Source organism: Macrotis lagotis, unplaced genomic scaffold (assembly GCF_037893015.1).
Source record: "Macrotis lagotis isolate mMagLag1 unplaced genomic scaffold, bilby.v1.9.chrom.fasta BILBYCTG047, whole genome shotgun sequence".
In the NCBI taxonomy this organism is placed as follows: domain Eukaryota; kingdom Metazoa; phylum Chordata; class Mammalia; order Peramelemorphia; family Peramelidae; genus Macrotis; species Macrotis lagotis.
The window spans coordinates 436,887-464,346 of record NW_027421954.1 but is presented as its reverse complement, the minus strand read 5'-3'; the positions used below and the strand labels follow the sequence as shown (position 1 = coordinate 464,346).

Below are 27,460 nucleotides of genomic sequence, written 5' to 3'. Positions count from 1 at the left end.
GGCCGGGCCGGGGCGCGGGGCCGAGGGGCCCCCGGGCCCGCTCCCGACCCCCTCCCCTCCCCCACGGCGCGGCGCCGCGAAGGGGCCGGGAGGAGGGGCGGCGCCGGAGCCGCGGCCCCCGCCCCGCCCCCGGCGCCCCCCTCCGGGCCCGGCCCCCGCCCGGCCCCCGCCCTTGGCCGTGAACCGGCCCCTACACGAGCGGCTCGGCCGGAAGCCCCCCGGGCCCCCCCCCCCCGCTGGTGCTCGAGGCAAGGGCCGGGGGCTCCCATGGCCTCCTGGCCGCGCTCGGCCGGACCCCCCAGGAGACCCCCGGGACGAAGCAGGCCTGAGGCTGGGCCTGGCCCGGAGCCCCCCGGGGGCCCCAAGGACCCGGCCGCGCCTCCTGCAAGGGAGGCCCCTGGGGGCCCGTGCCCAGGCACCCGGCTGGGGCGCTCTGTGCCCCCGAGGGAGGCCCGGCGGCGGGCAGGGACCGGCCAGGCGGCCTGGGCCCACGGCCAGGCCCCCAGAAACACCGGGCGAGGCTGCACAACAGACCCAGGGGCGGGGGTCCCGGGCCCGCAGCGCTGTCGGCCCCGTATGGGGGCGCCGTGTGGCTGCCGCTGGCACAGGGAGCTGCCAAGGGAACGACCAGCCTCCGCTGGCAAGCCTGGCACAGCCTGGGGGGACGGGGACACAGAGAAGGGGGCCTTCATCCTTGTCACACGCTGCCCGAGGTCGGGGCCTAGGGGAAGGGGGGATCCCATGGGTGGCCTTTGCGAGTTCCTGGGGATATTCAGATTCAAAGCGGGGTGCGAGGGATTGAGGACGGGCTGGCCAGGAAGTGCCGGGCCACTAAGCGTGGACAGATTTTGCAACAGACTTGTCTGTGAAAGGGAACCAGTTGACTTTCTTTCAGATTGACATCTGAAGATGTTTGTAGGCGAATAACCAGAAAGCAGTGGAAAGGGAGAGCTGAAGACTGGTGAGGACGCAGAGCGCATTGGGCAAAGATGGAGAAGTGAAGGAAGGCCTAGAGACACCTTTTCAGAGGAGCTAGAGAGGAAGGAATGGTTCTGAGAATTAGAAATGTTGAGGCTTTCGTGTTGCATTTCTCGGTCTTCTTTGAAAGCAAGCTGACTTCCATGAGATGGACCACAGATAGAACTCTACCTCTGGGGCCCAGTGGAATCCAGACATGAGTGCTGTTGCTACTGCTACTACTATGGGCACCGCCACCAGGCAGCTAGGCGTGTCGGTGCCTGGAGTCAAGAACTGAGTTCAGATGTGGCCTCAGACCTACAATACACAGTTAATTTATATGATGGTGACTTGGCTAGTAGGTATGGGAGGCCAGGTTTGAAAACAGACCCTTGACGCCAGCCCCAGCCCTCTATTATCTGGGATAGAGCTAAAAATACCAAGGGGCATGTTTGGCTTCCTAGGTAGTAGACCTGCAAAAGGGAAAAGGTCACCTCCTTCCAGATCATTCTTCTTGATTGAATATTTTCAAAGGGAGGATATTTATTGGGAATATTGTAAGAAGAGACTCCTGTTCAAGTACCATTGGTTCTAGTTCCTGCTAGTTTCAGAGATGTGACCTACTACTTTAAAAATTTTAATTAGTGGGAAAATGGTTACTGGCCTTCCCTTTTAAGATTTAAAAAAATAATTTTCCCAATTTCATCTAAAAACACTTTTAAAAATTAGTTTAAAATTTTGAGTTTTGTATTCTTTTCTTCTCCCATTTTCTCTTTGAGTAGTCAGGCAATTTGATATAGGTTACTCACTTCACTCAGCATCAGATCATGTAAGTCTTTCCAAGCTTCTCTAAAGTCTGGCCTATCATGATTTCTTAGAGAACAGTTGTAATCTATAATATTCATACACCACGACTTGTTCAGCCATTCCCCAGTTGAAGGGCATCTCTTCAATTTCCAGTTCTTTGCAACTGCAGAAAAGCTGCTATAAATATTTTTGTACATGTCGGTCTTTTCCTATTCTTTTTTATGATGTCTTTGGGATATAAGCCTAGTGTTGCTATTGCACAGTTTCATTGTCCCTTGGGCCCAGTTTCAAATGTGCTTCAGATTGGTTGGGTCAGTTGAGAACTCCAGCAACAGTGCATTAGTGTTCCAATATCCTATTTTTTCTTCAACATTGGTCATTTTCCTTTTTTGATATCATACCCAATCTGATAGATGTGAGTTAGTAACTCAGAGTTGTTTTAATTTGCATTTCTCTAATCTTTAATGATTTGGAGCAGTTTTCTTGTATGACAATAGATAGCTTTAATTTGTTCATCTGAAAACTGCTAATTCATATCCTTTAATCACTTATCAGTTGGAGAATGATTTGTAATCTTATAAATTTGATTTTAGTTCTTTATATTTTTATAAATGAATCATCAGAAACATTAGATGTGAAAATTGTTTCTCATCTTTCTGCATTCCTTTTCATCTTGGTGGCTGCATTGATTTTATTTATACAAAACCTTTTTAATTTAATATAGTTGAGATCATTCATTTTGCAATTCATAATGTTCCCTTTTTCTTCTTTGATCATAAACTTCACCCCTTTCCATAGATCCAACAGAGAATATTTCTTGATCTCTTTGTTTTTTGTGGTTGTTGTTTTATTTTTTCAAAGCAGTTAAGGGACTTCAGATCACATAACTAAGTATTAAGTGTCTGAGGCCAGACTTAAACTCAGGTTTTCCTGACTCCAGGACCAGTGCTCCATCCATTGCTTCACCTAGCTGCCCTATTTCTTGTTCTCTTAATTGGTTTGTGATATCACTCTCTTAAGTCTAAATTCTGTATTTATTTTGACTTGATTTTGGTGTAGAGTGTGAGTCTGTGCCCAATTTTTGCCATACTAGTTTCCAGTTTTCCTAGTAGTTTTTGTCAGATAGTGACTTCTTATCCCAGAGGCTGATGTCTTTGAGTTTATCAAACAGATTACTGTAGTCATTTACTACTTTTTTTTTCTTTAGGTTTTTGCTAGGCAATGGAGTTAAGTGGCTTGCCCAAGGCCACATGGCTAGGTCGTTATTAAGTGTCTGAGACCGGATTTGAACCCAGGTACTCCTGACTCCAGGGCCGGTGCTCTATCCACTACACCACCTAGCTAGCCACCTAGCTGCTCCTCCATTTACTACTTTTTTAAATACCTACTCTTCTAATCCAGTCTACTGATCCATTTCTGCATTTCTTAGCCAGTACTTTCTTACAATGCAAAACTTAACCAGTTTGGATGACTGCTGCTTTATAATTTAATTTTAGATCTGGTACAACTAGACCATCTTGCTTTGTATAATTTTTTTTTTTGTTAGATTTTTGTAAGGCAGATGGGGTTAAGGGGCTTGTCCAAGGCCACACAATTATTAAGTGTCTGAGGCTGGATTTAAACTCAGGTACTCCTGACTCCAGGGCCAGTGCTCTATCTACTGCACCACCTAGCTGCCCCTTGTATAATTTTTTTTTAATCAATTCCCTTGTTATTCTTGACCTTTTTTGCTCCAGATGAATTTTGTTACAATTTTTCTAGCTCTGTAAAAGTTTTTTGGTAGTTTGATTGGACACTGAATAAGTAATTTGATTTGGGTAGAATTGTAATTTTTATTTTATTAGCTTGGTCTAACTATGAGCAATTGACATTTTTTCAGTTGTTTAAATCTGACTTTATTTGTATGAAAAATATTTTGGAATTGTGTGTGTGTGTATATGTATATATATATATATATATACATATATATATACATACATATATGATTTCTGAATTGGACTTGGGAAACATAGATTTCCAAGTTTTCATTTGTCTACAGTTACTTTAAATGGAATTTTTCTTTCTCTTGTTCTTGTGCTTTATTGATCTTTTATAAAAATACTGATGATTTATGTGGGTTCATTTTATATCCTGCCACTTTGCTAAAGTTAATTGTTTCAAGTAGTTTTGTAGTTTTTTTTAGTGTTCTCTAATTATATCATCATATGGTCTGCAAAGAGTGAAAGTTTGCCTTTCCTCCTTTCCTATTCTTATTTTTTTCAATTTTTTTTGCTCTTATTGCTAAAACTAACATTTCTGATACAGTATTGAATAGTAGTGGTGATAATGGGCATCCTTGTTTCACTCCTGATTGTATTGGAAATGCTGCTAGTTTATTCCCATTACATTTAATACTTATTGATAGTTTTAGACTTTGCTTATCATTTTAAGGAAAACTCCATTTATTCCTATGGTGTCTAGTGTTTTTTAAATTAGAGGTTTTATTTATTTTGAATTTTACAATTTCCCCCCCAATCTTACTTCCCCCCACCCCCTCCCATGTTTTTAATAGGAATAGATGTTATATTTTGTCAAAAGCTTTTTCAGTATCTATAATCATAAGCCTTTTGTTAATATTTTTATTTTTATGATCAGTTATGTTGATTATTTTCCTTATATTGAACAATCCCTGCTGACCTGGTATAAGTCCTACTGGATCATGGTGTATTATCCAGGTTGTAACTTGTAATTTCTTTTTCTCTTTTGACTCTTCCTGGTTTAGGTATCAGCACCATACTAATGTTGTAAAAGGAATCTGGCAGAATTTCTTCTTTGATTTTTTAAAAATAGTGTTTATGGGGGCGGCTAGGTGGTGCAGTAGATAAAGCACTGGCCCTGGAGTCAGGAGTACCTGGGTTCAAATCTGGTCTCAGACACTTAATAATTACCTAGCCTAGTGGCCTTGGGCAAGCCACTTAACCCCATTTGCCTTGCAAAAAAACCAAAAAAAAATAGTGTTTATAGAATTGGAATTAATTGTTCCTTAAGTGTTTGGGAGAATTTTCTTGGAAATCTATTTGGCCTGGGGATTTTTTCTTAGGGAATTTATTTTTATTTTATTTTTTTTTGGTTGATTTATTTAGGTGAAGCAGTGGGATTAAGTGATTTCTCTAAGGTAACATAGCTAGTAAGTATCAAGTGAATGAGGCTTGATTTGAATTCAGGTCCTCCTGACTCCAGGCTGGTGCTCTATCTATTGTGCCACCTAGCTGCCCCTATTTCCTTTTTTTTTTTTTTTTTTTTTTTTTTAGGTTTTTGCAAGGCAATTGGGGTTAAATGGCTTGCCCAAGGCCACACAGCTAGGTAATTATTAAGTGTCTGAGGCCAGATTTGAACTCAGGTACTCCTGCCCCCCCCCTTTTTAAAAGATAATCATCCCTCATATTCAAATCTTACCCATGTTCTCTATGTATGCTCCTTCTAACTGCCCTAATAAAGAGACTGTTTTTAAGAATTACAAGTATCATTTTTTGATATAGGAATATGAACAGTTTAATCTTATTGAAGTTCTTATGATTTCTCTTACCTATTCATCTTTTAATGATTTTCTTGAGTCTTGTAATTGAAAGTCAGATTTTCTATTCTGCTCTGGTATTTTCATCAGAAATGCTTGAAAATCCTGTTTCCTTTATTTTCTATTTTTCTCACTAAAGATTATGCTCACTTTTGCTGGGTTAGTGATTTTTGGTAATCTTTTGTCCTCAGGAGCATCATATTCTAAGCCCTCCATTCCTTTAATTTAGAAAAAGCTAAATCTTGTGTTATCTTGGCTGTGATGCCTCAATATTTTGGTATTCTTCTCCTCATTGGAGTTTTGTACCTCTTTTATAATTTGACCTATTCTTTTTTTTTAAGGTATTATTTTCTTCATTTTTTTGTGCTTCTGTTACCAAACTATTGACTCTTTTTTTTGATTTCTTGCATCATTCTCATTTCTCTTCCCAGTTTTTTCTCTACTACTCTTAACTTGATGTTTAAAGTCCATTTTGAGTTCTTCCTGGCCTGAGACAAATTCATATTTTCATATTTTTCTTTGAGATTTTTTTTAGCAGTTTTGACTTTGTTGTTTTCTTTTGAGTTTGTGTTTTGATCTTTCCTATCATTATACTAATTTCTATAGTCAGGATTTTTTTTCTGCTGTGTGCTCATTTTTCCAGGTTATTTCTTGACTTTATGTTTAAAATGGTTTCTAGAATGTCAGGGACCACTGTGCCAAGCTTTAGGGGTTTAGCAATTAGGGGTATTTTCTGAGATAATTCTGGGAATCTGTAGGTCTTCAGTATTTCTAAGGTGGTTGTGATCTAAGAAGAAATAAGTTTACTCTTTTCCTGGCTTGTATTCTAGTCTGAGTGAACCCAAACGCTCTTTTCCAGCCTGAAACACCTCTACCAGTGACCCAGCTCCTCTGCAGTGGCAATCTGTGGTGGGTTCGTGCTCTCCCTGGCTCTGGGACTGAGACCCAGGTATGGACAGGGCAACAGAGTCCTGTGTCTGGGCCACCTAAGGGGGTCCCTGAAATTTCCTTCTAAGTGGTTGTCAGTTGTACTGAGAGGTCTCACCCCCAAGGCCTATGCTGGTTTGCTGGCTTGTGGTGGACTGTGACCCTTATTCCAGATCTTTGAAGTTGTTTTGAACTGGAAAATTATTTCACCCCATTCTTTTGTGGGTTTTGCTGACATTATTTTTGTTTTTGAAATATTAAAGGTTTTTGAAATTGTTTGGGAGAAAACTCAGGTGAGTATCTGTCTTTCCTCTCCCATCTTGATTCTACTTCCCCTGCTGGCCATTGGATGTATTTTTTTTTTTTTTTTTTTGATTTGCTGGGGTTGTGGTAGGGTAAAGGGTAGTTTACAAAAGTTTGAAGAAAGGAATTACAGAGGTAGGTAATCCTGGTCCCCCATGCCAACTTTAGAGACTGGTCTGCCAGTTAATTCCTGATGGGCTGGATGTTAGATCAGTTCAAGGTTTATTTCTGATGGATTTCATTTAGAAAGATTTGGGGGGGGGGTCTAGAAACATTTCAGTCCTTCCAGATGACATTGTTGTAGGGGTAGAAGCCCAGAGCTTCCAGCATGCTGTGTTCTGAAATGACATCGACATCTGGCCTCCTCCACTTTCTACTTGAGCCTCATGGTCCCAGTCACTTTTTCTGGAGATTGAGAAATGAGCCCTGGTAGCCTGGGTGATGCAACAGGATGCAAATCTTGTGGAGATTTTATACTCTGTTCTTGGAAAGGTGCTCCTGGGCACTGCCGCTTCTGGGTGAAGTTGCCTTCTTTCCCTATAACCCTAGGTTTCAGTCTCTTTTTTTAAAGACTAAGAAGCCAAGCCTGGATGAGTCTCCTTCCAGACTGAGCTTTTGCTCCAGTTTGCTCCAGTTTCTTTGTTTCTCCCTTGGCTTCCATATTATTGGTGCTGGCCCTGTTGCGTCTACTCTTCCTCCTTGACCAGCTCCTGTCTCTCTTCACGTGCCATCTTAACACCTCTCCTCAACTACTGTACCTGGGGAGCACTTTACTAGAAGTCTAGGCTAGGGTAAGAGCAGTTTTTTAGTACATTCCAGGACATTCTCCCTAACAGGAAATAGCAGGAGAGCAATTTGATAGGACTCACCAGGAAGGGCTCCCAAGAATGTGATTGAATCTTTGAAACCCTGGATGGGTGCCTGGCTGGCTGTGCCCTTCAGAATCCCCTCAAACTGTCCTTTACTATTTCTTCCTCATTCAGTAATCGAAACCTTTGTTTTTGTTTGTATTTTTGATGAGCACAAGAAAGCAAGAAAACTGGTCTTATGATAGTTTGGCTTTCTCTTTTCCTCAATTTTATTTGTAACTTCCCAAAGAATGGCAGGCAACTCCATAGTTAAACCCACCCCAAAGTGACCAATGGGGTATAAAAACCAGAGAGGATGTTCAGAAGGGTGCCCCATGGAAGGTGCAGCACCTAGGATTGGATGGTGACTCTGCTTGTTATTTTCTTGGCAACCCTTGGGGTCATGTACTAGCCATTGACTGATCAGACAAAAGAACCTGCGGAATCAGCAGTAAAGACTTTTTTCTCCCTTCCCATGAACAAAACTAAAGATACACAAAGGCTATTTGGATGACTTTAGCTTTTAGTTTCTTTCAGAATTGAGTGCAGAATATTAAATGTCTCCCAGTAAACAGAAAGTGGCAGAGCTCTTCCCTTTGGAGCCCAGGGCACTTTGGGATGGGAGCCAGTGCTTTCCAGTGTGCTCTCCTGCAGTGCTCCTTGGGAACTTGAGTGACTCCGTAGACAGCAGTCGGAGAGCATGGTGGTGTGAGCTAGTAAATCTCAGTCTCCTTGGTGCTGTGCCTATTCACACAGGGTGCGGTCTGGCCCGGGTCATTGCTTTGGGGCTCAGGTGGTTGCACTGGATGATCTCAGAGACCTTCTGTTCTGGAACGACTCAGGTATCTGGGAGAGAAAGAGACTGAGGCATGACTCCCTTACAAGACGCAACTCAGTGGGGCTGCAAATTGAGGACTAGACTTGGAATCACAAAGCCTTAGGTTGAAGTCTTGCTTCAGATACTCACTGACTGGATTCCTGTGTCTCTGCTTCCTCATCTAAAACAAGGATAATGACAGGATCTGTTTTCTAGGATCATAGTTAAGATAATGAAATAGCATAAACGTGTAAAGCATTTCACAAACCTTAAAGCACTGTGTAAGTGGTATTATTATTATTATTATTATTTATTAGATAGGATTGGAACTTGGAAAGTTAGAAGGGGGCACAGATAACATATCCATTGGACTCTTTTTGTAGTGCTAGATGTTTTGACTTTTGGCAAATTATTGGAATTCTGTGTTTGTTGAAAGTGAGAACTTGTGTGCTCTTTTTTTTTTTTTTTTTTTTTTTTACTAGACCCTAAGGATTCAGAGGCAAAGGTGAATCTTGCTCTCAGGGAGTTTACAATAACCTGGCAGAGATGTTTACATACAAAGGAGATAGAAGGTGATTCTGGGAAACCTCCCTCAGAGGGTGACATTTTGAATCTTGAAAGGAAGGAAGGATCTAAGAGTGAGTTCCAGGCATAGGATCCAGATGGTGCCAAGGCATCAAGGTGGGATGTGGAGTGCTGTGGGAGAAGTCCAGTTTGATTGGACCATGTTGAATAAGACTGGAAAGGCAGATTCAGGAGGCACAATGGGTAGAAAGTTGGACCTGGAGTTAGGAAGAGTTGAATTCAGATCTATCTGTAGACATTTCCTAGCTGTGTGACCTTGGACAAGTCTCTTAATCTCTGTTTGTCTCAGTTTCCTCAATTATAAATTGGATCTCTTAAGAGCATCTGTCTCCCAGGGCTGTTGTGAGGATCACAGGAGATCAAATTCTCCAAAGCATTGAGTGTTGAGTCTGACCCATAATAGATGCGATGGAGATGGAGAGGGAGATCTGTTCCCCTTTTCACTGTACCCTCCTTCCTTTCCACCACAAATTGTGAAGGACTTTAAATAACAGAAGTTTTTACTTTTGCTCTAGAGCTATTCTGTGGCCACTGAAGTGGATTGAGTTCGATAGGACCATGGTCTGACCAATGCTTTAGGAAAATGATACTTGTTTGGATGATGAATTGTGGTAAGCCTTGGTGAAGGGAGACTATTAAGAAACTGGTAAAATAATTTTCCAAAGAAGATACTGATAACTCATGAACCTTCTCATTTATAAGAGCAGTGAGAAGGAGCAAATATGGACAAGGCACAGGAGGGAGCTGACTATAATGGGATAATATAGTAATAATAAGATGGAGTCAATGGATGATAAAGGAAAGTACTGGAAGGAGGAAGAAGGGGCTAAGATATTTCACATAAGAGTCAAGAGGAAGCTTTAACAGTGGAGTGGAAATGGAGAAGTTGAGGGGGAATGAGAGAGCCTTCAAGCTCATTAGAAATGGCTCAGAGAGGAAATAACATACATACTTAATAGGGCGAGAAAATCTATCTTACCCTAGAGAAAAATGAGAGGAAAGGGTTGGGATAAGGGAGAATGGGGGGAAGGAAGGGGGAGGGAGTAGGTGGTAGAAGAGAGGGAAGATTGTGGGAGAGGGTACGCAGACACAACACACTTTTGGACAGGGACAGGATGAAAGGAGAGAGAAAATGGAATAGAGGAGAGTGGGGAGCAATAGAGTGGAGGGAAATACAGCTAGTAATAGCAACTGTGGAAAAATATTGAAACAACTTCTCTGGTGGCTGTAATGGGGAAGGCAACTCATCCCAGAGAGTCATTGGCATCTGAACACAGACTGAAATATACTTTTTTTCTCTCTTACTATTCTTGAGGTTTCTCACCTTTTTTGGGGGGGGGGAGGCGATTTATGATTATTCTCATAATAAGATTATTGTAATAATATAAAATAAATAAACATTTTTTAAAAATCATGATTTTCCAAGAGGAGAGGAGATCCTGAATTAGAGTGGAAGTATTATAGAGATAGAAATGACAGCATTTGGCAGCTGATTTGGATGTGTGAGGCTAGTGAGAACAAAGAGGGAGGAGTTCAGATATTCTGGACAGAAATTGAGTACAGAAGGAGATGGAAGATTTTCTTTTGTTTTCTTTTTTTGAAATTTTATTTAAGGCAATGGGGTTAAGTAACTTGTCCAAGGTCACACAGCTTGGCAATTATTAAATGTCTGAGGCTGGATTTGAATTCAGGTTCTCCAGACTCCAGGGCTGGTGCTCTATCCACTGCATCACCTAACTGCCCCACAAAGCCTATTTTCCTTAGAAAGGAGGAATGGTTCTTCTTAAACTCTTGTGTGAATGGTCACTGGAGATGCTTTGCCCGAAAACATTTGTGGGCACAAAGTTTTCCATAGGACTGATTTCTCCATAAAAGAACCTGGAATTCAAATTGAAAATAAAACTATCTTTAAGGCCCCTCACTTTAATGAAATTTATAGAAAGTTAATCTTCAGATAGAAGATTGGTAAGTTTTATTTGATCATGTTCTGCTTGGACAGTGTCTAAAAGATGCCCCTTTTTGATGTCATTGATACTCAGATTGACCCATTGGTCCAGTTACAGTCAGAAAAGTATATGCTGCTTAGAACTACAACTAGTCAGAAATGATAAAACCATATCATTCAGAAAGAGAAAGGTGTTTGTATTCCTATAATTGCAGAAGAATAGGATTTAGGATCATAAAATCATATATCTGTCAATCAACAAGAATTTTATTAATCACTTAGCTGTGTTCCAGAAGGGAGGGAAAGAGTTTTCTATCTTAAAGGACCCTCACGTCTTAATGGGGCAGAGGGTAACAAGTCAACAACTTCATCACCAATATCATCTATTGTTATTATATAATAATGGGAAATATATATGGGAAATATATAATATATGGGAAATAATCACTGGGAAGACAGTAGCAGTGGAGTGTGCACCCTTGTAATAGGTGGGATTTAAGAAGAGGGATAGTGTGATAGGTACGGAGGACTGCCAGTGAAAAGCATGAGTTGAGAAATGGTGTTACAAATTTGAAGACTAGCAGGAAGACCAGTTTTGGTAGATAGAAGAGTGTGTGGAAGGTAATTAAGTTTAAGAAGACTGGAAGGGTAGAAAGGAGCCTGGTTGGGAAGAGCTGTCAGAGCCCAATAGAAGATTACATATTTGATCTGGGAGTAATAAAGAGTCACCAGAGTTTATTGGGAAGGAGAGTGGCCTGGTCAGGAAGGGACCTCGGGGACCATCTGGTCCAACCCCCTCATTTGAAGGTTGAAGAAACAGACTCAGGTTGACATCATTACTATCGATCCAGCCAGTCTAGACTTGGCTTTGTTCTAAAACATTGGCTAGTGCTCCATTTCCTTCTCATTCTTCACACATGTTGACCTTTAACATTCTCAAATGAGGAAGAACTCTGCCTCTCAAAGCAGTCCATACCACTTTTTGTTAGGAAATTTATCAGATTAAACTGAAATGCTCTTAGTTCTTCTCTCTGGGACTAAGTACAAGTTTTATTCTAATGCTGCTTCCTTTTGGTCTTTTTCTCTACACACGCTTTCCTCCAGTACTTGAACATAGTTTTTCTTCTTTAGTTTTCTCCATGCTAATTATTCCAGTTCTTTCAAATTTCATGTGGCATGAATTCATTGTCCTTCACCAATTTGATTGCAGACTTCTGGATAATTTGATGTTGTTCATTTGTTTTGGTCTTATCCAACTCTGTGACCCCATTTGGGATTTTCTTAGCAAAGATACTGGAGTGGTTTGCCATTTCCTTTTCCAGTTCATTTTAGAGATGAGAAACTGAGGCAAACAGGGTGAGGTGACTTGCCCAGGGTCACACAGCTTGTAGGCTGTCTCAGTCTGGATTTGAACTAAGACCAGGTATATGACTATGCTTTGTGCCACCTAACTGCCCTAGTGAAGGTAGTGGTGGTAAATAGATCTGCCATCTCTAGTGTCTTGAGTCTCGTCCTAATGTGTGGGTCCTTTCCTTTATCTGTATGCCTTCTGTGCTTCTTCCTTCATATCCTTCCTACTGTTAGAAGACAGTAAACACCTGTCCCTGAGCTCCTGCCCAACTTGGCATGAATTCAGCATGGGTTTCCTTGTGGTCCGTTTCCTCTTGGAGCCCTTGGTTTTTGCTCTTTTTTTTGCTAAGTTTCCAAAAGCTGCTTTCTTCTGGCTTCATTTTGGCCAGATGTCAGGACAACTCACTTTCAGACAGTGTGATGCAGGGGAAAGAGCTCTGAATTTGGGTCAGAGGAGCAGAGTGCAACTCTGCCTCTTCCTTGCCTGTGTGATCTTTCTTTGCTCCTCTTCAGTAAATACAGGATTACAATTACATGATGTCTTTAGAACCTAGATTGTGAACCCAGGTTGAAGAAAACCCTTCCTCTTCTCCCCCTTCTATCCTATGTAGATTCAGCAAGACCAGGAACATCATTAATTAAGTTAAATATATTTCATTTTAACTTGCTTTTTACCTATTTGCCTTTATTACAGATTAGGCATCCTCAGTCTATCATCAAGCATTTATTAAACACTTATTCATGTTCCAGAATGTCAGGATCTCTGGGGATCCTGTCCTTTCTCATAGTAGCCATCCCTCAACTGTGGGTTTCCTCCACATCCGAGAAGTATTCTATTTATACCTAGCTTTAAGTCATTGATAAAAATATTAGGGCTGGGGGGTGGGGGGAGGGAAGTAAGTTTGGGGGGAAAATTGTAAAACTGAAATAAAATCTTTAAAAAAAAATATTAGGGCCAAGCAGAAATCTATGAGGCATTCTCTTGATGCCCATTTTTCAAATTGACATTAAACTGTTTTAATGATTGATTGGTCATGCAACTAAATCTGTGGTATTGTACTCTCCTATTACGTACTTTTTCACAAAAGTAGCATCTGTCAAAAATAGAAGTGAGCTTTTAGTCTGGCCTGGCCTATTATAAATGAATCTCTACTGACTTTTTATGGTTATCATTTCCTAATCATCTCTTTGATAAAACATTCTAGAATTTTGCCAAGTCTAGCTCACTGGCCCATATTTTTTAGATTTCATCCTCTTCTTCTTTTTAAAAACTGAGGTAAACATTTGCCCTTTGGTTTAGTGGTTTCTCTCCGCTGCTCCCAAATTCTCTAGATCACTAATCTAGTGACTTAACCAATGACATGTAACACAAATTCATTAGTTGCAGTTAGATATTTGTCTCTTAATTTGTCTCTAATCTTTGGTTCACCTCCCCTTTATTCTTTCTGTCTTTTCCATTACATAAAAACATTCTTCTTTAGTGTAGAAGACAAGAAACAAAATAAACACTGACTATTGTCTTCACTGTCTTCTATTATCTGTGTCTAATCTATCCTGAAGGGTCACTTTCTTCTTCTTTCAGTCTTTTTCCCTTCCAGAATATATTAAAAACAATATTTATTGTACCTTTCTTCACCAGCATCTACTCATTCTAAGGTTTAGTGCTCTTGACACCGCGCCATAGGGAAAAACTTTTTTTATCTACTAGGGCCATACTTCTCTATAAGACATGTTGAAGATCACCTGGTGCTTGAAATTGTGATTGAAACCTGCAGCTTACTCCTCCAAGAGAGAATTAGGTTTGCCATAGGTGCGTAAAATCAATCCTACGGGATATTGAAAAGAAAACTTCCATAAATATTCTACTTTAATTTTCTTAACATTTTGGGTTGCAAATTCTCTCCCACTAACCACTTTCCCCAGCCAATGAGAAGACAAGCAATAAGATACCTATTATACATGTGAAATCCTGCAAAATATTTCTATATTAGCCACATTGAATAAAAAAAGCAAGAGGGTGGCTAGGTTGCACAGTGGATAGAGCACCGACCCTGGAGTCAGGAGTACCTGAGTTTGAAATCCAGCCTCAGACACTTAATAATTACCTAGCTGTGTGGCCTTGGGCAAGCCACTTAGCCCCATTTGCCTTGCAAAATCCTTTAAAAAAAAAAAAAAGTAAGAACAATAAAATGAAAAAGATATGTTTCCCTTTAGTACATCAGTTCTCTCTCTGGAGGTGGGACTTTGTGACTTCATTTAATCTTGGTGCTATTGTTGGTAGGGTGGAGATTACTTTTTGCTTTCTGACTAGCTTTTGTTCCCTCCAAGGTTAGGCTTGGTGGATGGAAGTAGTAAGGTTCTAACAATTCCATTCAATTTTTTTTGAGATTTATGACCATAAATAATGAGTTTGCTAATAAATTATCACTCATAACTCTGGGGAACTCTAGGTTATCTGTCCTGTAAGTAGTAAAGATTTATTTGTCAATACCCCTTGGTTAAGAGACTCATGAATTGCTATGTAATATTATTTTTGGAACTGTTTTTTATTTTTCAAATATACGGAGTTTTCAGTATTTATTTTTTTGATAAGCTTTAAGTTCCACCTTTCTCTCCTTCCTCCTCTCCCTCTCCCTGTCCCCTCTGTGACAAGCAAGTAATCTAATATAGATTATAATATATAATCATGTTTTAACATTTCTCCTTTCACAGCATGACTAAAACTAAAGGTAAAGAAAACCCGAGTTTACCATATATTATTACATGTAAGTGATAATGAGTTGAGCAGCTTTTTTCTTAAGTCACTTATTGAGAGAACTGTCTTTGTTCTGTGAGGCTTCAGATCAGAATTTTAATGATTTGCTTAGTTTCTTTGTAAAATTATTGATGACGTATAGATTTGAAGACTTGGACATTGATGAACTAACTGAACCACATTGAATTTTAGATTCATTATACTCTGTATAACATATCAAATTTGGTCACATTTAGTTTAAAGAATGGAAACTTGGGTGCTGCTAGGTGGCGCAGTGGATAAAGCACCCAGCCCTGGAGTCAGGAGTACCTGGGTTCAAATCCAGTCTCAGACACTTAATAATTACCTAGCTGTGTGGCCTTGGGCAAGCCACTTAACCCCATTTGCCTTGCCAAAAAAACCTATTAAAAAAATGGAAACTCTTTGAAGGAAGAGGCTGCTTTGGTTTTGCCTTTTTGTCTCCAGTACCTACTTAGTGCCAGGCCCCTAGAAAGCACTTTAATACATGTTGAATTGAATTGAACTTGAATTATGGGATAGAAGAATAAATGTGAAAAGTTAACTGTTGAGTTGAAGCAGTTAGGAAACATTTAAGTTAACAATTGCAAATTTTGAACTTGAAGCTTTTGTTTTTACCTTTCAATTGTGAAAAATTACCAAATTTAAAGAAGTTATTTGCTGCTAAATAAAAGGCACATATCACTTTTATTATGGTTTTTGCAGGAGTCAATACCTCTATTGTTACTAAGTAGTCCAGCTGAATGAATGGGTTATGTCCCGTAATAATTTGCTTCAGTTCTGGTGTGGTCATGATGAAAAATGCTATCCACATCCAAAGAAAGTACTTACGCAGTTTGAACACGAATCAGAGCAGAATATTTTCACTTTCTTTATGGTTTTCATCTTTTTTTTTCTCCTTTTGGTTTATTTCTGCTTTTACAATGTGACTTCTATAGAAATGTTTTTCATGATTGCACATATATAACATATCACTTTGCTTACTGTCTCAGGGAGGGGGGTGATGAGGGAATAAAAAGATTTGGAAGTCAAAATATATACATATGTACAGACATATAAAGAAGTGTCCACAGAAATATTAAGAACAGTAAAGAGCAGAAGGATATTCAAGAAGAAAACAAAGGGAAGTTGTAATTTTGGTACTGTCATATAATATTAGTTGGCTAGTGTTTATTAATCTACTTAAGGGCTATTAAATGGGAAATATGAGTTCACAAGTTAATTTTCAGTCTTTTTTTTTCTTCTTTGAATATTGAAGTGACGTTTTTTCTGTTAAGTTCATAATAAAAAGATAAAATTAAAGGAGTATCATTTGCATGGATTTTTGAATGTTCAAGCAACCAAATTGTTCTCTGCACACATTAGAAAAATTACCAAATGATTCTGGTCTTGATAATTATACTAGAAGGTCTTCCTTAAGTTTTGATCTACTAGATAGCATCATAGATAGACATAGGAGATAGCTTTAAGTTTCTGCATTAGGGAATTGGATGCAAAAGATATATGAAGATAGACTCAACGGGACTTGATAATTAAATATGGGGGGATAAGGATGGGAAGTATTAGCAATGACCCCAGTGTTGCCAACATGGGTGACTGATCAGTGATATCTTACTGAGGGTTCTCTCAATACTCAATACTCCCACAACTCTTTTTTTTTTTTTTTGAGTTGTATTTCAGAATTATTTATAATGCTTTTTCTTCCTTCGACCCTTAGTTTGGTCAGTTTCAAATCATCCTTGGGAATTCTTTACCAAAATTGCCAAGGAGATGGAGAAAAAGGGAGAATCTTTCCACATAAGGAATGCCATTGATCCAAGTGCATGCAAATCTTAGAATCTGTTTTGTAAAGACCTGAAGGATTGGTTACTTTTCTCCTAGAACTCTCCTGTTACGAATTCCTCAGTTCAGGCAACAAAATCCTTGATCTTTCTCTATGAGGGAAAAAAGATTTAGAATAGCAACTTTAGAAGATTCTTTAAAACCTCCAATAATTTTGTTTTATAGGTGATAAAATTGAAGTACAGAAGGGAAATGACTTGCCCTTGTTCACATAGGCAGTAAACTGTCAGTGATAGGATCCATGGCTAAGTCAATGGGTAATAGAACCTGTGCCTAAAATATCTTATGTTGAAATGATGGACAAAGTTGAATCAAATGAAATTTAACAGGAACAAAAGAGTTCCCCCCTTGGGTTCTAAACATCTATTTCACAGATAGGAAAAATAACATTTTTGTAAAGTGAGTCAGCAGTGGTATAAATTGGTAACTCATTGGTGTCGGGGTATGTTAGGGTGTCAGAAGTTGAGTCCTTTGAATTTTGGCATCTGGTGGCATAGTGGATAGAGTACCAGCCCTGGAGTCAGGAGGACTTAAGTACTAATACAATCTCACAGACTTTCTAACTGTATGATCTTTGGACAGATCACTTAACTCTGATCACCTCACATTCTGGGCCCAGATGCCAGATGCCTCTGGAGGAGAAAGTGGAGGCTGGTGACTTACAACAGCTCCCCCTCACTCAAATCCAATCCAAGGACAAACATCATCAAAAAGATAACATCCTAGGATGTATTAAGAAAGTGTTCATAGCAAATTAGACAGTTTTGTTATCCTCTACCTTGATCCAACCACATTGAGGCTACTATATTTAGTTCTGGGTTCAATAGTTTATGAAATACAGAAACACATGAACATGTCTAAAAGATAACCAGGATTAGGAGATTGTAGGAAAATATGCTTAGGATCTTTTGAAGAAGATTAGTGTTGATCCTCAAAAGAGAGGAAACTTTTTTTGGGCTGGGGATAGGTGGGGAATGAATGGTGCACAGTAGTTCTCTTCATGATTTGTATGGGTCAGCGTTGTTTGGCTAATCAAGGTTCCAGAACTCTGAATAACCTTTAGATTAGAAAGGATAAAACAAAAATGATCAATGGAGAATTGAAACCCAATATAATAAGAAAACAGTAACTTCTCTGCCCTTGATGTATTTTAAGTTACTTGGTCCAGTTGACATAAATTCTATAATACTTAGGGAACTAGCAAATAATACTGTTGAACTACTGTCTGTGATCCTTCAAAGATCTTAGAAGATGGGATGATAGTGTAGGTCTGGAGAAGGACCAAAGTCTCAATTAAGAAAAAAAAAGTTTAGGTGAGAAGCAGGAGGGATTGATGGAGTTTTACAAGCCCTATGCCAGTATGGGCAGGATCCAAAAAGATTGTTGACCCAAATCCATTAAAAAGGCAATCAGAGGCAGGATCCTGAAAAACTTGATTTCAAATTCTGATTTAGATGCTAACTAATTGTTGAAACCCCCCCCCCCCCCAGGCAAATCATTTGGCCACCATCTATTTCGATTTCTCCCTCTGTAAAAATGGGGGTATTAATAATACTTGCCAATCATAGTTGTGAAGATCAGCTAAGATAATATTGATAAAAATGCTTTAAAACCTTTCAATGCTATGTAAATGCTAGGTGCTATTAGTGATGTTATAGGTCATCTAGCATCTATTTACTAGATGAATTAGAGATGCAAGAAATGTGAGGGAGAGCGGGGCAGGCAAATTTTTCATTAGTTCCTAGTAGAATGTTTTTTATTGAGATGAAGAGGATCAGATCCCATTCCATTTATAGCAATCTCTTTTTATGAATATTTCTCCTTATTCTCATTCTTTTTCTTTAGTTGATTCCCCAGGAACCTTTGCCAGATTTCCTCACTGTTGGATTGATTTGTTTCAACCTTTTTTTTCCCAATCTTCTCCCTATATTATATAGTGTCAAAGGCACAAACTCTTTCTGGGCATTAGCTTTCATTTCTTTATTCTGTTCAGATGACAGCAGTTCATACTACATATTGTAAAGCCCTTTTCATCACTCTAGTGCATAGATTTATATTGTAGGTTTTTTGAGGGGGGATTTGCAAAACCTTGGGGTTAAGTGACTTGCCCAAGATCACACAGCTAAGTATTAAGTATCTGAGGCTGGATTTGAATTAAGGTCCTCCTGATGCCAGGACTGGTGGTCTGTCTACTGCACCACCTAGCTGCCCCTATTCTAGGTTTTAAAAATAAGCTATTCCTTAATTTGTATCACTATTAAATAAAATAATTCAGACACATTGCCTTTATCTGTCATATGCCTACTTCCCTAGTCCAGAGAGACATGTAACAGTGGTTCATTCCAGACAACTGGCAAGATCCTTTCAGAAATGTTCTGATGTTCAATAAAACTCTTCCTTGTATGTGGAGGTGATGCAGAATGTCAGCCTTGTTGTTCTTTCATTGTTGTTTTACCCCTTAGTGATGACAATTTAATGGACGTTGGAAACCTGGAATCTTCATCATGGCTGAAAAGTGACTGTCAGTCAAGCTTTGTAATTATTTTTTTTCAATCACCAAAATTCCCCCCTCCCTTTCTTTCTTCCCCCCCTTCCTCTCAATTGAGAATGAAAGAAAAACAAATTTCTTATTACAGACATAATATAGTTAAGTAAAACAAATTTCTGCATTGGATATGTCTAAAAGAAAAATAGACATCAGGATCATAGCTACATATATGTGGTATTGTGTGTCTTTCTACTTCTCTCATCAGGAGGTGGGCAGCATGTTTCATCTGATGAGAGTTCCTAAGTCTTTCAAAGCTGTTGTTTCTAACTACATTCTTGTCATTGTGCAAACTGTTGTGCTTTTGTTCCATATGCACCATTTCAGAAAAGTTGCCCAGGTTTCTCTAAAATCACTCCCTCTTTTTTTCCCCACAGTACAGTAATATTCTGTCACATCCAGATACTGTAAGCCACTCAGTCATTCTCTTTTGTCTGAGATTCCTGCTCAGATTATTCTCCAACTTTCAGACTGAGCTAGAAGCTAGAACTAAAACCCTGCTCTGCCAGGAGGTGGGGGGTGAGGTGAGGTCTAAGCCACTCTGCTCCTTCTTGCATGGAGACTTGCTCCTTGTCCAGTGGACAGCATAGGACCCAAGACTGCTCCCTAGCCAACAATGCCACACCTGTCCATCCTGATCTGTGGCCCAGGTTGGGTGGAGGTAGATGAAATTTCTAGATTGCACCTGTTCCCCATACCCGGGGGTTGGGCACAGTTAGGGCTGAAACCTTTTACCCTGGTCTTGAGCTGGATTGTTCCCAGTAGCCATGCTTTTGGCCAGACCTTGTCCTTCATATTCCCAGACCTCTCTGTGGATTTCCCTATGCTGAGCTGGGTTGGAAAAAATGACTCACTATGACTTCTTTTTTTGGGGGGTGGGTGGAATCTTCCCATCAGGATTTTGTCTGGTGCATTTTCTAGGTGTGTTTGTAGGTACAGTATTTAAATGTGACAGAATGTTATTGTACTGTTAAAAAAAAAGGGGGTGGTTTTAGAGAAATCTGGGCAACTTCTCTGAACTGACGCAAAGGGAACAAGCACAGCAGTTTTTGCACAATGACAAGAATGTTGTAGAAACAACAGCTTTGAAAGACTTAAGAACTCTGATCCGATGAAACATGCTGCCCACCTCCTGATGAGAGAAGTATGTTTCTAGGTATGAGTTTGATGGGATGAAAGGGAAACTCATTGTACTTTCTGGTACTCTGCCCTGACCCTTTGTTCTATATCATTCTTAAATGTGGGTTTTCCAGTCATAGCAAAAATATTTCTGGCTGAGAATGGATTTATTCTATTATGTGCAGGTAGTATAGTTTGGTGAAAATATCTTTGGGATAAAAGACTAGAGAACTAATGTTATGTTACATAGCCTTGAATTTTAGAGTTGGTAGAAATTATTTTGCGTTCCAAATTGGATGCTTTTTATTAACACTGTAACTTTAGGCAGGTTGCCTACTCTGAATCTCCCTTTTGCAAAGTAACTAAACTACCATCTTCACACAGTCTTGAGTTTAAGTATAATTTATAAGCTGTATTGACTGTAATGATTTATATTTACAACAACCCTGCAAGTGTAAGATTTTATTTTTTGTCTTAATACTATACTTTGAAGTTAGAGAGCTGTAACAGTTTGGGGGCTTTTGTTTATTTTGAATGAATATGGTAAAGGTGAAATATGTGTATAGTACAGGGAGCACAGAGGATGCTTAGATTTGTTTTTTCTTTCTTTCAGTCAAGAAGGTCAGGCCAGAAACCCAGTTATTTTAGGATAGTGACATCTTTTCTTTTTTTCAGATTGGCCGATCAGACTCCTACAGAAAGAAGCCTCCTCCAAAGCTGGGCTCCTATGGAAGAATCATCCCAGGAAAAACTCACAAGTGATGGTCCTTGTGACTCTAAATTGAGTGAAACCTGGGAATATGAAGCCAGGTTAGAGGAGGAGCAGAGTGATGAGGAGAACACCCAGCATGTAAAAATCATCCAAAGGAAAACTCCCAGTAAATTGAGAAGCCATGAATATAATAAATATAGTCGGCTTTTTGGCGTTGGACCAATTCTTTTTCCACAACAAAGAGTACCCATAGGAAAGAATCTTCCCAAATATGATGCACACAGAAAGAGCTTCAGACTCTATTCAGATCTAAGAAAATACAATAAAATTTCCTCAAAGAAGGTATTTTCTAAGTATAATGAAAGTGGGAAATCCTTCAGTTATCATTCAGATCTTATTGAATATCATAGACTACATACTGGAAAGAAACCTTATGAATGTGGGAAAGCCCCATTATGGAGAACACAGCTTATTCAGCAACAGAGAATTCATACTGTAGAGAAACCTTATGCATGTATTGAATGTGGGAAGGCTTTCTGCAAGAGGACACAACTTACACAACATTTCAGAATACATACAGGAGAAAAACCTTATGAATGTAGTGAATGTGGGAAGACTTTCCGACAGAGTGCACACCTTACTCGCCATCAGAGAATTCATACAGGAGAAAAACCTTATGCATGTAATCTATGTGGGAAGGCTTTCAACCATAGCTCTTCTCTTGCTTCCCATCAGCGAATTCATACTGGAGAGAAACCTTATGGATGTGATCAATGTGGAAAAGCTTTCAACCACAGTTCTTCTCTTGCTTCTCATCAGAGAATTCATACAGGAGAGAAACCTTACGAGTGTAACGAATGTGGTAAAGCTTTTCGCCAGAGCACAGAACTTACTAGACATCAAAAAATTCATACTGGAGAAAAGCATGAATGTACTGAATGTGGGAAGGCTTTCCACCAGAGTTCACACCTTACCCGCCATCTGAGAATCCATACTGGAGAAAAACCTTATAAATGCAATGAATGTGGGAAGACCTTCAATTATAGTTCATCCCTTGCTTCTCATCATAGAACTCATACTGGAGAAAAACCCTATGGATGTATTGAATGTGGAAAGGCCTTTGGTAAAAGGACACAGCTTATTCAGCATTGGAGAATTCATACTGGAGAGAAACCTTATGATTGTAATGAATGTGGAAAGGCCTTCCGTCAGAGCTCACAGCTTACTCGACATCAGAAGATTCACACAGGAGAGAAACCTTTTGAATGTGATGAATGTGGGAGGGCCTTCCGTCAAAGATCACAGCTTACCTACCACCAGAGAATTCATACTGGAGAAAAACCTTATGAATGTAATGAATGTGGTAAGGCCTTCTGTCAAAGCACTGAACTTACTCAACATCATAGAATTCATACAAGTGAGAAACCTTTTGAATGTCATGAATGTGGTATGGCCTTTCGCCTAAGTACAGGACTTACTCGCCATCAGAAAATCCATACTGGAGAGAAACCTTATGAATGCACTGAATGTGGGAAGGCCTTTTGTCAGAGAGCAGAACTTACTGTACATCATAGAATTCATACAGGAGAGAAACCCTATGTGTGTAATGAATGTGGGATGGCCTTTAGACAGAGTTCACAGCTGACTCCACATCTCAGAATTCATACAGGAGAGAAACCCTATAAATGTAATGAATGTGGAAAGGCCTTCAATCGCAATTCATCCCTTGTTTCCCATCACAGAATTCATACTGGAGAGAAACCTTATGAGTGTAATAAATGTGGGAAGGCCTTCCGCCGGAGTACAGGACTTACTCGACATCAGAGACTTCATATTGCAGATAAATCTTATGAATGTAATGATTAAGAGGTTTTCCTCCAAAACAGATATCTTAACATCAGTTCAATAGTGAAAAGTCTTAAAAAAAAGTTTTTATCCCTTAAAAAAAAATTAATAGGACATTTTGACACAAGACCTTTCCCAACAAACATTCTCCAGAAAGGTTTTTTTGCTTTTGTTAACAGAAAGAATGAATGTTCTGTTTACCTTTGTTAATATGGTAGTAACAGTGACTGTTGTGTTTGATAAGAGTTTTGTTGCTTCATAATGCTGACTTTATTAATATTGTTGTCATCCTGTATTTTGTGTTTTGACTTGCATTCATTATTTTGCAATTCTTCCTATAAGCCTTTCCCCATGTTTCTCTGAATTTTTCTTATTCTTCATTCATTAAAGCACAGTAATATGAAATTACATTCATATAGCAAAATTTGTTCAGCTATTTCTTTAATTATGGAGCACATACATTGTTTCTAGATTTTTGTTATACATCATGATGTTGATACCTATTTGTTGTTACACAGTAGAATCTCAGAATCAGAGGGTATGAGCAATTAGGTAATTTTTCTTTCATAATTTCAATTGTCTATTTCCTGTTTGAAACATTTTACAGATTGATTAGAATTGAAATAATCTGTCCACCTTCCCAAAAACCTTTCCAATTACTTGCTTCCCATATTTTGGGATTGAGGTGATTCATCAGGGTTGTTTTCAGGTGAATTTTATTAAACTACATTTTCATTTGAAAACTTGTTCCTATCCTTTGACCGTTTGTCTATTTCACATTTAACTCTTAACCTCAGATTTGTATAATGTTTTTTGGATGCAATATTTTCTATCTAAGATGTTTAAAGAGAATATTTTTCTTCTAAAATGTATCTCTTGATTCTAGAAACATTAAGTTTATTTGTGCAAAAGTATGTGTTTTGTTTTTCATTTTATTTGACTGAAGTTGTCTATTTTGTGTTTTATAATCTACCCCATAACTGATTACAGATGTTTTCAATTATCCTTAGTTATAAGAGAAAATCTTCTCTTGGCTTTTACTTTTGTTTTGTTTTTTATGGTGTGACTTTTTATATTGTGAGTTGAGACATTTGGAATATAGTGTATTATACATGTTAAGATGGTTATGTAGACTTTTTAGTTTTTCCAGCAGCTCTTATTAAATAAAGAGTCCCAATTGCTGTAGTTTGTGTTCTTGAATTTATGAAGTACTAGACTGCTTCTGAGTAATTTCTTTTCTAGGCTTTGCTTGTCTGGTCTGTTCTATTGACAGTGCTTTTAAATTTTTTTACCTAGTACCAGATAATTTTGATAATTGTTATTAATAGTTTGAGATCTGGTATTAACAAGTACCCTTTAAACTAGATTTTTTTTTATATTTCTGTATGAGCTTTGCTCCACTACTAACTGATGTTGATATGAGTTTACTTAGAGAATTTTAAAGAAGCAATAAAAAAGTTGAAACACCTTCAGTAAATTAGGATATAAAATAAATTCACAAAATACTTTTCTGTATAATATTAAAAAAAATCACAGGAGAAAAAAAATTCCATTTAAAATAAGATATAACAGTTATATGAAAATTAATCTACCAATACACATAGAGGACTTGCATAAATGAAAACTTTACAGAAATAAGTCCTGAATAATTGGAAAAAATTTCAGTGTTAATGACTAGACTGTGCCTATAAACAAATTATATTTAGTTGTATATCAACATACATACCAAAGGAATATTTTGTAGATTTAGACAATATGAAATTAATTTCAAGGTATAAAACATCAAGAACATCTAGAGAAATTTTAACGAGATCTTTAATTTGTGAGTTTAAGAAAATTTGATGACAATAGCACTAAAATTAAACTGTGGCCATTGATTTTTCACATTATTATCCATAAGGAACTAACTGCACTGTGGACTGAAATGTGAACTATTCTGAGCTTTGTGGTCTATTTTCTAAAACCTGGATGCACATCTGAATTATGCATGGATCTTTTTGGAACCTGTATAATATAGTCTTATGGTAATGAACAGTTAGAGGATCCCTCTTTTAATTTAATAGTTTTGATCTATTTTGTCCTGATAACTACTTATTTTATATTGTTGCATCGTATTACATTGTTTTACTCCTGTAATTTTTTGCCATTGCTGTTTGATTTAGAATATGTTATCATTGTGTGGTACATTATACTAATGTGATGGAAAGAATTCTTGACTTGGGACAGAGGACCTTGACGTTGAATTCCTGACCACCTGTGACCTTGGACAAGTCATTACCTCTTCAGGCCTCAAATTACTCTGTAAAATGAGGGCACTGTACTGTAATAAAATGTTCTCCAAGATTGCTTCCAGTTCTGAGTCTATGATCCAAAGAAGGAGAAGTGGAACTGGAAGTTTAGGAAGAGAAGAAGAGTCAGGAGCTTTGGAGATTTAATAAAAGTTCAGTAAATTGAAAGAAGACATCATCCACCCAGTACTGGATACTCTGCTATAGCTATTAGCCAGTAACACAACTAGCTAAAATTGTTGTAAAGATAAAGTAGTTTGTATGCATGATGTTTGATAGGTAGTTTGATATGGCTTCAATGCATGGAGATTGTGGCATAGCTGACATTTATAGCACTTTGGAAAGCACGCTACAGACGTTATCTCATTTGATCCTCACAACCCTGATTGGTTGTTATCTATTTTATGGATGAGAAAACCAAGGCCCAGGTAGGTTAAATGACTCACCTGGGATCATATATACTAGGAGGGTCTGAGGCAGAATTTGAACTTAGATCTTCTTAACTGCAGGTACAGCATTAGCCACTACACTGTGCTGCCTCTTAACTCATTGAAACAGGAAGTGCATCTTATGGTAATTTTGACCTTTGGGATTACTTATTCATGCTTGAAAATACTGATATTATGGATCAGCAATTCATCAACAAATGAAATCTATTAGCAGATTGCTTTACTAAAAATCTTAAAAGAGACAGTTGGAAATCACTGCTAACAGTTCTCAGTATTGTATCTAAATATTGACTCTGTCCCAGGTGGGTGGAAGAGAGCAGTAGGAAAGATTGAAGAACATTAACCTCGGGATAGTTGCAGCTAGGTTTTTCTGAAATTCCATTGTTTTCTTTCCCTCAAGAGACACAACTCCCAACCTAGTTGACTTTATTCTTATATTCCTTGGAAACTGTGGAAACCTCACATGAATTGCATGGATTAAAATTTGAAGAAATTAGGTTCATAAAATGCAAGATCAACCTAATTTCTAGACCAGAATTAAGCAGGATACAGCCCACTGTCAATAGGAGAATGTTGAGCTATTCTCCAATGATCTTTTGTGATAAGGTCTTTTGTAGAGGTGAAAAAATAAAAAGTGGGCCAAGCCAGACTGATGTTTGAAGAATACTTGGAAGGGTGTCTAACTTTGGGAATCCCACTGTGGCACTGAGGGGGAAATGTGAGGCAGGGAGTGGAGGATGGAAGTAGCATACCTGAAGTAGTGTACCTGAACCAACTTTGTGTTCTTAGCCTGCCAGTGAACCCAGTCTCTCAATACCAGGATTAATCATTAAAGACACAGTTGTGATAGCAACACCTTCTTAGATAATATGAACTTAATTTGTGGGTTTTCATCAGACTTGTTGGGCATAGTCTTTTTGTTTTTTGGTGGTTGTGGTTGTGGCTCCACAAACTCACCTATTCATGCCTCTTCAGTGACCTATTAAAATATATATATATATATATATATTCTATTTGAGAGACAACGTGTGTTATCAAGGAGTAGAGAGCAAAAAGGCTAGATGCTCTTGTAATTTACCTTCTATATGGTAGACATTCTGTTCAGACTTATGTTTTTATGCTTAAATTTGTTTCCCAGGAATCTGCTTAGTAAGCTCCTGGCTTTCCCTCTGATTGGGAAGGTGGGCCACTTGTCTTGAATTTCTGCCTCCTTTTTGCAGGTATTCAGTGCAGGCCTAGCTAGAAGGAATATTAACTTGAAACTAATTAAACTCAGGGTTTGTTGTACTCCTTTACCCTGTGAGAAATACTAATCTCAATTCTTGTCTAATCCCTTTACTTCTTTTGGGGAGAGGGTCTCTGAGTCATTCCTTGTTTAGTAATTAGCTGTCTAGTTGGTTTTATCATTGGGGGGTCATTGTGCCTCAATAAGTGGGGATCTGAAGTCTGGGCTTGCATATCTGTTTGGACTATTGGTCCAAATCCACCTGCAGTGACCCACACTCTGCTGATGGGACTGCTGATGGACAACCTGTTCCTGTTTATGCCTTTAATAAACCTTACTTTGTTCCACGACAGTGTCTCTTGTATCTCTTTAATTTGAGCCAGATCACTAATCATCTTGTCCCATCAGGCTCACATAATCTGTAAACATTTCTGATACTGAATGTGGATGCTGAGGCAAGTCACTGGGTTTACTTAGCCTGTTGGAGGCTCAGTTTCCTGGTGTTTGAAACAGAGATCATGACTACAGGGTTTGTTGGGCATTGCAAAGCACTCTTATCCAAAGATACTC

General features: G+C 38.8%; 1 protein-coding gene across 1 annotated transcript; it reads left to right on the top strand.

Moving 5' to 3' along the window:
- The first annotated feature begins 478 nt into the window (after positions 1-478).
- On the top strand, positions 479-27,237 carry LOC141504057 (uncharacterized). Its single transcript, XM_074208911.1, has 2 exons — positions 479-713; positions 21,047-27,237. Exons 1-2 carry the CDS (start codon positions 577-579, stop codon positions 22,947-22,949), a joined length of 2,040 nt encoding a protein of 679 aa, XP_074065012.1. The 5' UTR covers positions 479-576; the 3' UTR covers positions 22,950-27,237.
- The last annotated feature ends 223 nt before the right edge of the window (positions 27,238-27,460 follow it).